General features: G+C 39.3%; 1 protein-coding gene across 8 annotated transcripts in view; it reads right to left on the bottom strand.

Moving 5' to 3' along the window:
* The window catches only part of OSBPL6 (oxysterol binding protein like 6), a 184,833-nt gene that overhangs the window by 19,181 nt on the left and 149,421 nt on the right, over positions 1 to 16,231 (bottom strand). For 3 of the 8 annotated variants that reach the window (XM_031451725.2, XM_031451728.2, XM_031451729.2), the window contains 2 exons: positions 10,298 to 10,463; positions 7,064 to 7,197 (listed from right to left, as the gene is read on the bottom strand). In XM_031451725.2, coding sequence (XP_031307585.1) covers positions 7,064 to 7,197; positions 10,298 to 10,463 — 300 coding nt within the window. Of the gene's footprint in view, positions 1 to 6,233; positions 6,258 to 7,063; positions 7,198 to 10,297; positions 10,464 to 15,771; positions 15,847 to 16,231 lie in introns of all 8 variants that reach the window. The other 5 variants (XM_031451722.2, XM_031451724.2, XM_031451723.2 and 2 more) reach the window with 3 other exon arrangements.

Below are 16,231 nucleotides of genomic sequence, written 5' to 3'. Positions count from 1 at the left end.
CCTGCTACACCCCAGTTCAGTGCGTGTGGTGAGAACAGCTTTACTTAAGCATGGAATCCCTACAGGGGCTCTGTAGACAGAGGTACATGCATCACTTTAGTGAATGGGAACCTCTTCCATAAGACAGATAACTGGTAGTTAACTGGATTATATCAAGTCTCAAGTAAAAGACCTTTGTGAGGACAAAGCCCAGTGAAAAGCTGGACAGCTCCTTTCCTTCCCATTAAAATCAGCAATGAGAAGATGGAAGCGAATGTTTCAGAGTGGAAGTTAAATGTCGGGCCTTACTGAAGAGGGCCTCTGCCCCAGGCAATGAGAATGCTTCTTTTCTTCTTAAGGACTCAATGAATACAGTAATCCAATACACAGACAAATATCATATCATATAACTATAACTCTGCACCTAGGATAAGTTACGAAGTGGCTAAACTTCACACTTGCATTGAGCAGTGCATAGTCCTTGAGCACAGAGCATAGAAGGGCCTCTCCTCTCTCCCTTCAACCCAGCCCTTGCTTCTTAAAGAGAAAACTGTTCTCTCAAAGCTTTTGCCTTTTGCTTAAAGTCTTTAGAACCAGTTAGTAAAAGAGGTGTAAAGTAGAACATTTGGTCTTGCGGGCTGTCAAATATTGATGGATTAAACACAGATCCTGCAGTCATTACATTTGCAGATAGGAGGAAATATGTGTCCAGTTCTCTGAGAAAACAGGGATGTTTTAGTTAGGAAAAAAGTGACCACTTTTCTACTTTTTTAATAAATAAGCCATGTGATTCCTGATAACTTTATATTCAGCAAAAGTGCTCAGAATCATTTTTCTTAAGAAGTAAAATCTCAAATGCTTGAAATTTGGGGGAAAATACTGCATCACTCCTGTCCTTTGTGACTACTTTGCATATGCTTATTTGTTCCTTCATTATTTCTCTGTCCACAAGTCCACTGCAAGTTGTCTTAGTTATTGAAATAACTGGAACCAGATAATTTGTTGTCTTGGAAGCAGGAGGCTTTATTGTAGGTTGTTTGATGGTTTTAATTGCAGACTCACAGTCTTGACCTCAGGGTTTCACACAAATCTCAACAAAGGATTCCACCAAAGTGACTATACCTTCTGTTGCCACTGGAACAGAGCTAACAAAACAACCCCACGAAAACTCAAGGGCAAGGATAAGTAATGGTTTCCCATAGGGTGGGCATTTTAAACCCAGGTTTGTCATTTATGAGAGAACTTGTAGAAGTTTGCTCTGGGTAGTTAGGAAAGTTAAATTCTCATTTAAGCTTTCATCTCGTCCAATATTCATTAAATGTGATCCTCCCTACAGGTGTGTGTGAAGCCGGGTAAGGTAGCCTCTAGCTGACAACATCAATAGGAAATGAGCTGAAAACTAAAGGAATGTTGTATTGATAATATATATGCAGTGGTAGAAAAACGTTACATAGCACCTTAAAGCGTGGCAGTAAGTACTATTCCAACCCTGGCAACCCGGAGGGTCGAAAGTGTAAGCAGAGGCGGAGCATGCAGCAGCCCATTTCTGTGCGTCATGCCAGGGGCTCCTAATTTTGCCTCAGTCACACAGACTGTGTCTGAAGGTGGCTACAACCAGGTACCAGGAACTTTGCAGCGTAGCGCCCTCGGGAGTGCTCAGGACCACGTTTGTTCCTCCCCTCTCTGAAGTGCTACTATTTTCTCTGTACGATATTATAGAAACATCCTTGGGATGCTGAGGAATACGGGTATTTTCAGTGAAATGACGCTATTAGTGACAATTAACATAGAAGAGCCCAGACAAGTGCAGAAGCAAGATATGGAACGCACCCGAAGAGCACGAGCAGTGGAAAAGCAAGGAAAAGGAGGCCCAGCACCAGCCACTCGCGCCAGCCCAGGAGCAAGAAAAGCCATGGACATGTGTAAGTCATAAGGCTGCTCTATCAGTGGCACGTGGGGCCAAGGCCTAGCAGACAGGAAGCGCCCTGGGGCTCAGGACCGGGCCTGGATTCTTTAGGAAGTCTCACTACTTGGCTTCCATGAGTGAGCTCAGACTGCACTACAAACTCCACAGAGCATGCTCCGTTCCCCAACCTCGTCTCCCTCATAGACATTCAGGTGTAATATATCCGAAAAAACACGTCATTCCTGACCAAGCTATAAAAGAAGTTGCTATTTTGAAGTCCTAGCCTGATTTAATTGCTCAAACCCTTACTTTCTTTGTTATTGACTACCATTCATTTACTCTGGCAGACAATGGGTGAGAATTTACTTTAGACTGAGTGAGACACTGGCTTCACCTATTCATTTTACTGAATGGAACTGTGGGTGCTGGAAGGAAACATGGAAACCTGATGGCTGGAGAGGGATAGGAAACGTATGGCAAGACGGAATCATCAGAAGGCTTAAACCTTTTTGATAAAAGCAAAACCAGTTCAGGAGGAGTGAGAAAATGAGTATGAAAACTGTCAAAACTAGAGCTAACAAGAACCAAATCCTGGGTATCTCTTAAAAATCACCTTGTTTCTGATTTCAAACTAAATACTACTGTAGCATATTTGGAAAATGCAAAAGTAGAAAAATATTTTTAAAAATTCATACCTTACTACCCAATCCACCAACTTTTGGTAGCTTGGTATATTTCTTTTTAGCTTTTTTTTTTTCTTGTGCATTTTCCACATTATTTAATGGGAACATACGTTACATCCTGTGTCTGTCACTTATTCTTTGTACACAGATATTTATTTTATGTTGTAAACTGTTCACAAATATGATTTTAATAATTGCAGATAAGTGATTATTTTCTGATATTGGGCATTTATGCTGTTACTGATTCTTATTAGAATAAATAATGCTGCCATGAACGTTTACATGCATATTGGTTTTCTACCTTCAGCATTACTCCCTTAGATTACACGTATCAGCCACGGACCAAAGAGTCAAAGGATAAAATCTTTCAAAGGCTTTTAATAAATATTGTCAAATTATGTCCAAGATGACATCAATTTAAAGTTACTGGATAGCTTAAAAAAAAAAAGATGTAAATAATTCTATGAAGAATATTTTCATACACAAAAAATTTGGCCAAGTCTTAGGGCACGGTAAAATTTAGGAATAAATAAATACACTTAGAACTTGTATCTCAGCCCAGAATATTTATTTTGGATGTGTAAAATGTTACAGACAGGAAGAATGGCAAATACTATGACTGGAATTTTAACTATGCTGCTCTGTGCCTTGAGCCAATTTTTTGCTTACATTCCCACACATACCACATTTCACTGATTCTAAGCTGCACCATTCCCCCCATATTAACACCTCTGAAGCACTGTGTCAGCTTAACTGACAGGAGCTTATTCTTTCTTTGCAATGCACAGAATGATGGTACATTTAACAACTGATGCCATATTGATTTAATGAAGTACAGTAATTCTAGATGGAGTACAAGAATTACTGCTGCTCATGTTTGTACGGGCCCAATTCCCACTGCATTTAGCACAAGCTGTGTACAAACTATGAGGCCAGAAATCAAACTAGTAACAGTGACAAAGGGTAACGTACTGAAGACAGACACAGGTTAAGTTGAACCTTTTATCTAGGGTGCTGAGTTTACCTTAGTCTTACTATGTATACTATTTGATTCTGGTGTTCAGGGTACTACAGCTGCTTGTGAAACAAAGTCACTTATAAAGGGATAGATGCCACATCAAAATACCTTGCCCCATAGGTTCAAATCCAACATCTATGCTGCCTCTCAGGTGTAAAAGTTTACTTTTAACGTTTATGGGGTAAAATAATAGAATTATGTATGTCTTTGTGTACATATAGATCAGTGATGAAATATACTGTAGAAGAGGAATTCATTATACTGTTCAGCCTTGCAAATTATTAGATGTGCAAGGCAGGTAACAATTCATGCTGCACAGGTAGTGAAGAATGGTAATTTTATATATTTTATTATGTTATGTGCCTTCTAAAGGATGATGGAATTTGCCAAGTTGATATATTTAAAAGCTTTATTGAAAAGCAGCATTTTAATCATTAGACATATAACGAATAGGACTTACGTCAAATAAAAAATAAGCTTTAAAAATGTTAGACTAATCTAAGAAGTTATTTAAACACAGTCTCTCTCTCTCTCTTTCCTTTTCCTAGGGGAGACATGGCTTGGCAAATGTTCATTAAAAAAATACCTGGGGTTTAACTGATGACACTTGAATAGGGATCAAAGATGTCTTACCTAAAAGCACATTAAATGTGAAGTTATTTTATTATAAAAACATACTCAGAACAACCCTCTCAATGTACGCAAGCTATTTCATAGCTTGTTCAATCCTAAGTGCTATATTTAAAATGAAAATGATAAGAGTTGACCAACCAGCATGGCTCCATCGGTTAATTGTTTCCCATCTTAGTCTCCTTATCTGCTAGTTCCTTCCCTTCATGATACAAACATACTGAGATGACCGCCAAATCCCAAGGCTGACTTTCAACCCATATATCATTTGCTGCTAAGTCAGATCCTGTTAACCTTTTCTTTCTTGAGATTATCAGAACTCTTTACCTTTGATCTCAACGGTCATTGCTACCTAAATTTGTCGACTATTTGCCCTGGGCTTCCATCAAAAGATCCCCTCACCCCTTTTTTTTAGCTTGTCCTTTAAATACTAATGTTCTCTATGACAGCATCATTGACCTCTTTTATTCTGATTGAAAACACAATGCATCAACATCTATAAATTCACTGATATACTGGGGTATCCACATCTTTCTCTCTAGCCAAGGCCTCTCTCCAAAGCCCTCAAGCTCAGGAGGATACAATCTGCCCAATGGGAAGGTGTGTACAGACACAGAGATGTGAACATGGCCTAAAGGCTATGATAAGACAGAACTGGAAGCACTAAATTCTCTAGTAGGTAGGGTATAACTATCCTTATAGTCCTAAATTATTTTCATATTTTTGAGTTAAAAAAAAACAAAACAAACAACTAAATGTAACAACCCCCCCCCCAAAAAAAAACAAGAAAAACCTACTGAGGCTCTACTTTTATTTATTATTTGTTTTAATGGAGGTACTGGGGAGTGAACCTAGGACCTCATGCATGCTATGCATGCACTCTACCACTGAGCTACACCCTCCCCCAGAGACTCTAATTCTAAATGCAAATAAATACATTTAGACAAGAGAAGAGAACATTTAACCCAAAGCATCCAAAGTTGCTGTAATTTTGCTTTATTTTACTTTTATCATGTTGGTATCAGCATCTTCCTTGTGAACTACTGCTGTCTACTCAGGTTTGTCAAGGACCGATTCTACCACAAAGGCTGATCTCTGGCTCTGCTCACAGCTCAGGGATCTCTCATGTCTCTGAACAAATCTAAACCACCCATGTGCTGCTTGGAATGGACTACAGTGTGGTCCACTTAATTGCCTCCTGAGTAAACACTGCTCATCTCACAAGTCAGATCACGAGCTACTCAGAACATGGCCAGGGCTACTTTTACCTGGATGTTCTACATCTTGCACTGGACCGAACGTACAGGAGTTGAATGAAAACAATGACTAAATGGATGAATAACTGCCTAAAATTTCTCTTCATCATCATTTCTAATCTCACCTGATCTCCCAAACCTAGATCTTGTTTTATCATTCTCTGTTTTACCAACAAGCAAGTAAAAGCAAGCAAGCAAGAATCAAGCACATTTTCCTATTTTTCTTAGTACAAGCTTATCTTTTATCACTAAGCCTTCAGTCATTTAACACATCTGAGGAAAATACTACAACATGTAGGGGGATGAGAGTGTATTTTACACGTTTACAAGGTGATAGATACATGTTCATGAACCATTATGTTGATCTTTCTGATTCATGAGCCTTTCAGATCATGATTCAGAAGACCGATGAACATGCACTAAGTGTTCAACAGATAGGTGACTTGAGAATATAGTCCAGGGCAAACCAGCAAAGTGGGCTTGTCTGCGGACTGGCACGACAGACGCTGCTTCGAACGCTCAGGCTCTCGTGCCCCTTCGTTTTGCACTGGAAGCAGCAGATGCACCTCAGCTGACAGGGTGTGACAGTGAACAGCAGAAAGTGGGCTCAGGTAACAACATTCAATAACAGGAAACTTAACATTGGAAATAAGCTGACAGTTCAGGTACATAAAACATGGTGAAACAGTTTAAGTCTAACTGGTAGGGACTGAGGGAAAAACTATTCAAGCAGGAGCTGACCCACATGGAAAACCACTTACCCAGGATTTGCTTGCTCCTTCGCTCTGATCCAAGGCACCAGGAAGTGAACAATATTTTATATAAACACTGAGTTCTCACACAAAATCAATAACAACATAGAATTCTCAAAGGAATTTTTAAAGGTGCATTTATAGACTAAATGAAGACACTAATTCAGAGGAAGTGCTCAGTGTCAGAAGCATAACTGCAGTTTTCAAGGCTTTTGAACAGAAATTTCAACCTTGAAATACACAGGGATTCGATTAGTATCAACAAGATCAATGCAATATAGATTGAATAATATATATTATAGTGTTATATATATATTGAAACATAAAAGAGTCTAGCTTCAGGAGGCATAATTTATACAGGAAGAAAATCCTAACAGTGCAAATCAGAAAAGAATAAGTAGGTAATGGTAATCAGTACTTTTCAACAGATTAAAATGTACTGTAAGTTGGAAAAAATAGTAAATGTGGAAGATCTGGTAGATTTGGTCTATTTAACATTGGGTCGAACATATTTTGGAACATAGTTTAGATGTGGATATCAGTCATGTATAAATGCGTGATTCTTTTTCTAAAACCAGGGATTCATAATAACCATAGAGAGGATTAAAAGTATTCAATTGGGCAAAACAGCAGTTATGTGTGCAAGCAAGTTTGGTTGATTTTTGCTCTTACCTTGATATTTTTTGGAGGAAAAGAAATAAAACTGAATATTGACATTGCACTGTCTTGGGAGAATTTCATACAAATGTGCTTTCCTGGGGATGGCCTGCCTCCGCACCTATCTTTGGCTCTAGGGTTAGGAATGTGCCATGAGAGTGAAACAAAACACTCTCATTTACCTGAGACAGTGACTGTCGGAGCCGTGCCATCTGTGTGCTGTGGCCTTTGTTGTGATCCTGCTCAGAAACCATCTGCTTAAGCTTCTCCTTCTCTATAGCTATGCTATTAAATGCAGACTTCAAAAGAGAATGCACTGGATCGGGGAGAAAAGTGAGAAACAGAGATTAAACAGATCTAGAAAGAATATGTAAAATTATAAACTTCTCAGCACTTTAATTCATGCATGGATATTTTCCGGAAAGGTTATGTTACAGTCTAATTAAAAGTCAGCCTTAAAATGGAGTCTATAGAATATTTATACACAACACAAATATGGTAATGGTAACTAATCAGGATGAAAGTTTTAGCATTTCACACCAGACTGGCCAACAAAGACCTGGAGGCAGCATATAATATATCAATTTTAAATCTCAATATTTAGAAACTAATCTATAATTTCTAGAAGGAAAAGGAAACAAGTTTTATTCTGCCATGTTTAATGATAATACGTGAGCAGTTCTGTGTACAATGAAGCCTCATGCAGATCATTTAGAACTATCTAAAAATTATTTCCCTAAAGTGTGCATTCAAAAAAGATCATTTTATGACTCCTGCCAATATAAATCAGTCAGCTGATTGATAAGTGCTGACTAGTTCTCTTTGGGATAGGAAATGATTTGGTCTTAAGAACAGCACTTGGATTACTTTCTCAGCCAAGAACATCTTGATATCAGAAGTGCTTTCAAAGAGAGTACAAACTTCTAGTTATAAGATGAATAAGTTCTGGGGATCTAATGTATGTATGTTGGTTACAGTTAATCATACTGCATTATATACTTGAAAGTTGCTAAGAGAGTAGATCTTATATGTTCTCACCAGAAAATGAAATGGTAATTCTGTGACATAATGGAGGTATTGCTATCGTTATGGTGGTAATTATTTTGCAATATATAAGTCTATCAACTTGACATGTATACCCCAAATGTGCACAATGTTAAATTATAAATGTTAAGCTATCAAATTATAGCTTAATAAAGCTGGAAGTAAAATAAAACAAAATAAAAGCAACAATAACCCCCCCCCATTTCTGCATACCTAACAACGTACATTGGTAAAATCTGAGGCAATCTTCAGTTTTGAAACAAAAAGGTTAAATTTCCAACTCCTATCTTTACAATAGCAGTTTCTATAAAATGCAAGTCTTCTAAAACAGAGATCTCCTTATTTGAGAAAGGTTATTTTTAAAAGAAGTGGAGTAATTTAGCACAAAAAAGTGGCCTGAATTAAAGGGGAAAAATGGCAGGATCACAAGGGACTCACCATCTATTGATTTACGTGCTACATTCTAGTTGTCATCAATTTTATGGTAATAACTTGATAGCTGAAATACATTAACCCCACTGGCAGCTCTAAAAGCGGACTCTCACTGATTTCAAAATCCATAATTCCTCCTAAAGAGTTCACTCAATAGTCATAGAAAAGCCCCCCTTTTTTTTCTAGCACAGTGGAAAAGAAAACACGTTGTTTCAACAGAGGCTTTAAAATTCTGTTGAAACTTGGATTTCCTGAAAGCCTCGGGATTGCAACCAAATATACAAAGCTTTCCTGGGGCTACTTTCAAATTTATCCATCTTCCTTTAGAAGCTGTGCTATATTTAATTCACACAGTTGTCTCATTCTACCTGCTCCTATAACCCCGTATTAGAAGTAAAAGTTACTGGCTTTCTTGGCCATAAATCTATGCTGTTATATAAACAGAAAAGCATTGCTCTAGTCTAATGACATGACTAGCATCCAGCTAAGAAATGTAATAAAAATGTGTAAGGAGTAAAATAGCAGTAGAAAGAGAGCTGGCCGTACAGAATCTCAGCTGAGAAATCCACAGGAAAGAAAAGGGGCGGGGAGGGGGAGATGATTTTGCTTAACTGTTTCAGGGTTGTGGAATTAAAGAAATACCTGACAGTACATCTTTGCTGATGGTTTGAGAGTATAAATTTTTTGTTGACTTCAGCATTCCCGGAGATGCCCACAGCATGCCCCTTCTTTTCCTGAGCCACTGGGCTCTTCAGTATTATGGGGGATACTTGAGATGTTTCATTTAACACACATTTTCAAAAATATCTTATAACCTATTACCAGCAGCCCCAGAGGAAACAAATGTGATTAATTCATCATAAGGTGCCAGTGACTGAAAGTAACATAAGGTATATCTTTCTCTAAGAGATTACATATTTTACAAGACAGTGCCTGAGAAGGTACCATCAAAAGCAAAAGACAAATTTCAGTGGCTGAATTAAAGGTGGAGAACGCTGTAGCAGTGAGGGGAGGGAGTTAATTCAGGAGCTGAGCTTTTCTTGGTCAACACAGACAAGACTGCCTAGTCCATCTACACTCCACGAGCCCGCTTATTTATTACACTTTACTCTCTGTGGCTGATGACAGCAGTTAAACATATGCAACATGCCTTATTGAAATTTCCTATCAAAAAAGAGACTCCACAGTGGGGTGGACTTCCCCTCCCCTCAAATCTGGACTAGCCTATGAAGCTCTGCCCAGTGGAGTGCAGTGGAAGGGACACTGCTCCAGTTCCAGAGCTGGCCTTGGACAAGGCTGGTCACTTCCATTCCAATCCGCTCTGTTCTTTTGGAGCCCTGAGATGCGGTGGAGAGGGAGAGAGACAGTTGTGTGCAGCCTCTCAGCCTCCAACCAAAGTGCGGGGCACCTGGATGAAGCCACCTTAAACCATTCAGCCCAGCCTCCAGCTGAGTAACACTGAGGGAGCCCAGCCAAGGTCACGTGGCACAGAACTGCTTAGCAAAGCCAGCCTGAACTCCTGACCCACCAACTGTAGCTACAATCAGTGAGTGCTGTTCAATTTAAAAAAAGACTCAAACAGAATCTATTTCTTCTTTTTTTTTCCCCGTGCAAAGGCTAACGTGCAAGTATGTATTAAATGATGAAAAACATGCTGAGTAATAGTGTCTGCCAGCCTGCCTAGAATAACCCTTTCTTTCTGCCTTTTCTCTCCATTCAATGATACTTTCTTTATTCAGTCTGAACTGTAACCCTATGATATATGTTCTCCCAGGAGGCAAGCATCACATCCTGCTTCATTTTGTCTATAGAGCTCCAACAAGTGTATAAATCATTTAATTTTTCTACCATGACCGCCCAGACACGGATAAGAAAATACATGGCAACTTTTCCATCAAAGAAGAGAGCTTCTCTGAAAGGCACGTCACATTGGTTGTTACCTTTTTGTGCAATTAGACAAAATTCTTCCTGAAGCTTTGTATAATCTGTTGAACTTTCCAGAGGGTCGGTGAGGTGGCTAGGGGGAGTCTGAAATTCAATATCTGCACAAAGGTTGGGATTGGAGGAATGCAAGCGAACCGGGGACATGGTAGCACTGAAAGGAACCTGAAAGGGGAGGACACAAATTATTAAACAGCAAACAGCACATTGTTCCACATTCTCTTACACAGAAAAGATCTCTTCCATTCTCCCCAGTAATAGAATCCTCTCTGATGACACACTCGGAGACAGCACTCATTTATTTTGCAGGTGGCTGGGGTAGGAAGGAGTCTCGTTTCCCGGAGCTGATTTAGTACTGCCACTGACTCCCTGGCTTTTCCCTGTCTCAGGAAGAGATGACTACACAATGACAGGGAGAAAAGGCATAATCCCAGGTAAGCTTCAGCTCTGAGCCCACTGAAACAGTACCGGCCGAAAGCAGTCTGAGCTGTGACGCAGCTGACCTTCTCTTACAAAGTCTGGGTACTCACATCAGAGGGCTTTTTATGCCCACTTCTTTCTGAGCCTGGAGCAGGAACTCACGGAACAGGTGACAATTCAAGAGGCACACATACAGAAAGATTCACTTGCTCCAATGCCATTAGAGAAAACATAACTCAGTTTAATACTAAATACAGTAACGGTTTAAAGGACTCACAATTAAATTTGAAATTGATTTATCAAAATATATTTGTAATGAAATATATATATTATATAAATTACTGTAGTTTACCTTTGTATGTTACACATAACTGTTATACACGAATATGGCTTATGAACTGGCCAATATGGAAAAGCATTAAGTAAAAAAAGTCATATTACTATAGATTTTCCCAAATACTAGAGGTACTTCCTTGCCCAGGCTGGATCTGGGCTAAGATTGTGATGGGTGGAGGCACAGCACCTTTCCCTTTCCTTCTGGAAGGTTTTACCTGACCATTACAAATGCTGTTAGTCAAACATTCTTGGGAAATGGGAATATCAATTCCTCTTGTAAATCAGATTACCAGCAACCTCCCCTAATTCTTACTGCACAGATGTGCATTCAATTATCTTCAAGAATCAGACTCTTAGGCTCCTCCACAAGCTGAATTTTGCATAAATTAAAAGATAATTCACACCCTCTATCTAACAGAAAATATGGTGGAGGAGGAAGGAACCAGTATCTCGCCTGATTTAAATGTATGTCAGAACCCCTTCCTTTTTTCATTTTTTTGATATATCTTCAAAACTCGTAACAGAAAAAGAGAGGGGGGTGGAGAGAGGGAGTGAGTGAGTATATGTCTGCACTGAGGGAGGAGGATGGAGGAGATGGAGATCCCAAAAATCTATCCTGAGCTGCAGTCTGTGGGTCTGTGTGAGGAGGGCTGCTGAGACTGGAAAGCGTCCTTAGAATGGAATTTGTCCTGGCATGGAGTTATTTATCTCAAAAGATATCCAGGGCTTACTGGGAAAGATAGCGAGCATGTTCAGAGAAGCTAAGCATGTTACTATAGAATATCTGAAGCATTTGGTATCTGGAGTCATCAAAGTAAGTACCGCATTCTCCATGGGGACCTTGGCTACACTCGGCTGGGAGATGTCACGAACTTGTGTATCTCATCAGGATCAGAAGTTCTGGCTATTCCAGAGAAGAGACTTAAAAATAACAGATAAGCCACTTGAGAAAATGGAGTCCTCGGGTTCAATATTGCTGGAATCTTGTCCGGGTAACTTTGTGCTAATAATGACTGAGGTTTTTTAGGGTATCTGTAAAGGAATAGGATTTACATGGAAGAATATTTGAAGACAGATAAAGAAAATTTCTGACCTTGGCTGTGGTGATGCTAAATCTAGAAAGAACAGTCAGTCCAAGGTCCTCTAGGAGCAGGGAATTCACGTAAAGGTTGGTAATTAGGAGGTCATGGGGAGAGACTGTGACCTGAGGAAATGGATAGACCAGGGAGTTTTCAGGTTTAAGGATATGGCTTCCAGATACAAAGAACTAAAAAACACTTCAGAAAAAGGAATGTGGGTGTTCAGTGACAGGAAATGAAATGTCTTGAGGATCATGGAAAAGGGTTTTATCTGCAGCCAGGTGCCCTGAACACTCCAAGGACTGACACGGCACAGGGGAGGGTCTCTTACTCTGAGTGGGTGAGGAGGCTGGGGGAGAGGTGGTAATGGGAGGCCATGAGCAGTGGAGGCCAAGAATGTCCAGTAAGGACCCAGACTGTCCCTGAGATAACGCCTCTCTATTAAAAGTTGTAATCAGACGCCAAGAAGAAAAACATATTACAAATTTGTATTTTGTACATAATGGAAGTCTAAATCGGCAATTAAAGCAGTAAAAAGGATTTTGTATCTAACCCACAGGAAAAGGGACTTGGAATGCTCTATTCAAACTGCAATCAGACAGTTCCCTGGGAAATTGAAAACTAATTTTTATAAACTTCTAGCTGAAAATGTTTATACTGATATCTTTTTTTGTTAAAAGAAGTATATGGAATGGGTCATTTTAATTGAAAAATTCATGAAATGAAATTGAGAACGCAAATTGAGATGTATTAATCTAATTCTAATTGAATATCTCTGCAGCCTGGGGACTTATTTATTCATTTTTTTTTCTTCATCAATTTGAGTATCATGGGATTCCAACATTTAAATGGTAACTAGGTTCTCTGTTGGTGATGACTGGAGTGGGAGCTGTCTACAGCTCTTAATGTTTGTACCCGAGAAACTTCAACACTGAAAATGTAGCTTTATACCCTTCTCAGGAAGGAAATTCAAGGCTTCCTTGAAATCCTGTGACAGGGAGTAAGCCTGATCCAGGAACATAAAATAATTGCAGTTTGGAAGCAGGCTGTGAGGAGATGCTTTCATCACCTGTCTGTAAAGCAGTCAAAAGAGGAATCAGATTGACGGTGGACTATTGGCACAGACATTTAGCAATAGTAAACATGAATGATAAAGCGAACACACAACAGGAGGTCTAAGGCAGATTCTGAGTGTGTACCACTCAGGGAGCTGTTGTGAAGAGTGTCCTGCTGCTGTTACTCTGCGTTACGGGTGCGGGGATCCTGGTGTGGTGTGCTGGTTGCACTGGGACTCTCCGTCTTCTTCCATGGGGAGGGCCAGTGTTTCTCTTTCCCAATCCCCTATTCTGTTGGGTCTGGCTGACGTTGCAAGTGGACCATTACTGATGCTAGTACTAAGAATCAACGAGAATAAATCTCTGAAATATCTCGGGTGTACTTCTCTTTGGGAGCAATCTCAGCTGCCCTAGACACCTGAGTGGGTGAGGAGAACAAGTGACTGAAGTCATCTGGAAGCATTCCAGGTAAAAGGGCACCTAGCAGGATAGCGTAGGTGCAAAATGTGTGGGCTAATTTCAGTGTTGAAAAGAGGAAGGACAGGGAATTGAGGGGAACCACTGCACTAAAAGAAACAGGAGGGCTGAGTCGTCAGTGACAGCTCACTGAGATGTTGGCGAGGGGCCGAGGGAGCCAGTGGAAGGTCCTACTAGATGCTGTCTTGCTCTGGTATGAAGTTAAAAAAATCATAAACCCTAGGGGGTTTGGAGTCACCGTTCTCTCTAGGTATTCCTGAGTACATTACTAAATGTTGCCAGCTTTTCTCATTAGATGCTCTAAGTTATTCTTAACCTCTGTGGTCACAGCTGTCCTGTGGGGAAGTGAACATCAATATCTCCATCTTTCAAAAGCCTTTTCTCTTGTACTCTTGACTAAAAAAAATAGATCTGTTCTATTTAATAGGTTCTAATCCAAGTTTTATTATATTCACTATATGTATCCGCAATCAAAAAAATGAGCACAGTAGAAACACAATCACTTCCCTGCATGCCATCCTAGAAGTACATTATTTAAAGAAACAGCATTTTCATAAAATGATTGACCTTTCCTTTCCATACTGAGCTATTGTTCTCACCCTAATAATCATTTGGATTTCTGAATTTTTTAAATGAAAGATTACATTTAAGAATTTTAAAACTGGGGAGAGGGTGTAGCTAAGTGGTAAAGTGTGTGCTTAGCATGCATGAGGCCAGGGTTTAATCCCCAGTACCTAATTTAAAAAGAAAAAAGAATTTTAAAATTAATTTTACAGGTATCTATTGTCAGAATCTGTTACCATATCAGTATAACATAATTTATTCATTTGCATTTTAATAGATGCATAAGATAGACATTAACCATGAAATCAGCTTCAAAAATTGGTTTGTTCAAATGTTCACAAAACTGAGTTTAAGAGTCAGTCAGTCCCCTAATTCCAAGTCACTGGTTCATTTCATAATCAAAATCAATTCTGTCTGAAACAATTCAGCTAAGTACCCAGATATAAAGCAAGAGTCAGTCACTAATCCTAAAGTGGAAAACCAACAATCCTCACTTTAGTATCCATTCTCCAACAATGCAACCAAAATATTTTCATATTTGTCAGCAGTTTTAGTCTTAAAATACATTCCACCATCAGCAGAAGTAAGACTGTTATAATTCAGGAAAAATTCTCTAATAGCCGAAAAACTAATGTCTCTGTTTGCTATGAACTCTGTATTTAAAAAGTTGATAGGATGTTATGATTAAGCAAATATTATGATTTACTTTTATCCAGCATAAGGTTCTTATATTGACATATTCTATTTCACATTCACCATGGACAGCTCATTAATCTAAGTACCTTACAATCAATTTGAAGTTTTGGTTATTTGCCATATCTATCTCATACCTCCTCCATCCTCCTAAAATCCATCCTATTATCTCTTAAGAAAATACCAAACCAATATCTAGATGTGAATTAAACACCATTTAACTTTATGGTTTTCTCCTTATTTTTCACCTCAATATTCTCTGCAGAAAACAATTTTCCTTTGCTGAGTATAAATTTGGGTAGCCATTGAGAGATGACATCAAAATTCACCTTTTCTTATCCTCTCACTTCTTTATTCTCACATCCTTTTCAAATAGTCACACTGCTACAAAAAAAAGCACAATTTATGTCTGTAGTAACATGACTTTTCTTAGAAAAACAGAAATCAGTTAACAAAGGTTTTAAATCAGTATGGCAAAAAAAAAAAAAAAAAAAAAACCAACAAAAAACAACCCCAAAAAGACCCCCAAACAAACAAACCAAACCAAACCAGTATCCTTTAAGGAAATCTCACACCTCAGTTTTGCAGCCTTGAACTTAAATTGTGTCTTACACTGACAGTAGAGTTGAGCTCTGAATTACTAAGAGTTTTCCATCGCAAACTTGAATACCGTGTGTGCCACCTGCCATGCAAAGACAGCCAGGGAGCATGCGAGAGCTACGCCAACACGGGAGAGGGAGACGGCTGATGCCACCGCATGGGAGTGGCACCCTCGGAACAGGGGAGGTGACGCTAGCACACAGTTTCTCATTCTTATGAAAGGTCCACTTGAGATTGAAATCCACTCACTGTTGTAGCCACTGCTGCTGCTAGCCTCTGCCGGCGCCGAGTTGTGCTGAACTGGCCCTTCGCAGATGGCCCTTCCTGACAGTGAATGAGAGAAGAGGAGGGAGGAGAAAACATGGGGTAGGGGAGAGAGAGGACAGGAGATGGGAGGATGAAAGATAATCAGACAAGGGAGAGGGAGAATTTTTAACTGAAGTTGACTTTTGCTCAATCTTAGCACTGAAAAGCTCGAAGGGGTATTCGTGTGGTGAGAGAAGTTTATCATTCTCATGACAGAACACCCAAACACTTAAATTTATTCGCTGAATATAAGCCTTACCCTAATAGGAGATGGGAAGTTATGAATTGATGAACAGCTTACCATTTCAAGGTAAAATAAATGTACATACTCTTTTATTCATGCAATGCCATGTTATATGAAGTTGAAAGGCAGTCAATAAATGGAAGTAAAGAAAAAAATAAG

Source organism: Camelus dromedarius, chromosome 4 (genome assembly GCF_036321535.1).
Source record: "Camelus dromedarius isolate mCamDro1 chromosome 4, mCamDro1.pat, whole genome shotgun sequence".
In the NCBI taxonomy this organism is placed as follows: Eukaryota; Metazoa; Chordata; class Mammalia; order Artiodactyla; family Camelidae; genus Camelus; species Camelus dromedarius.
This window is presented reverse-complemented; position numbering and strand designations above follow the sequence as displayed.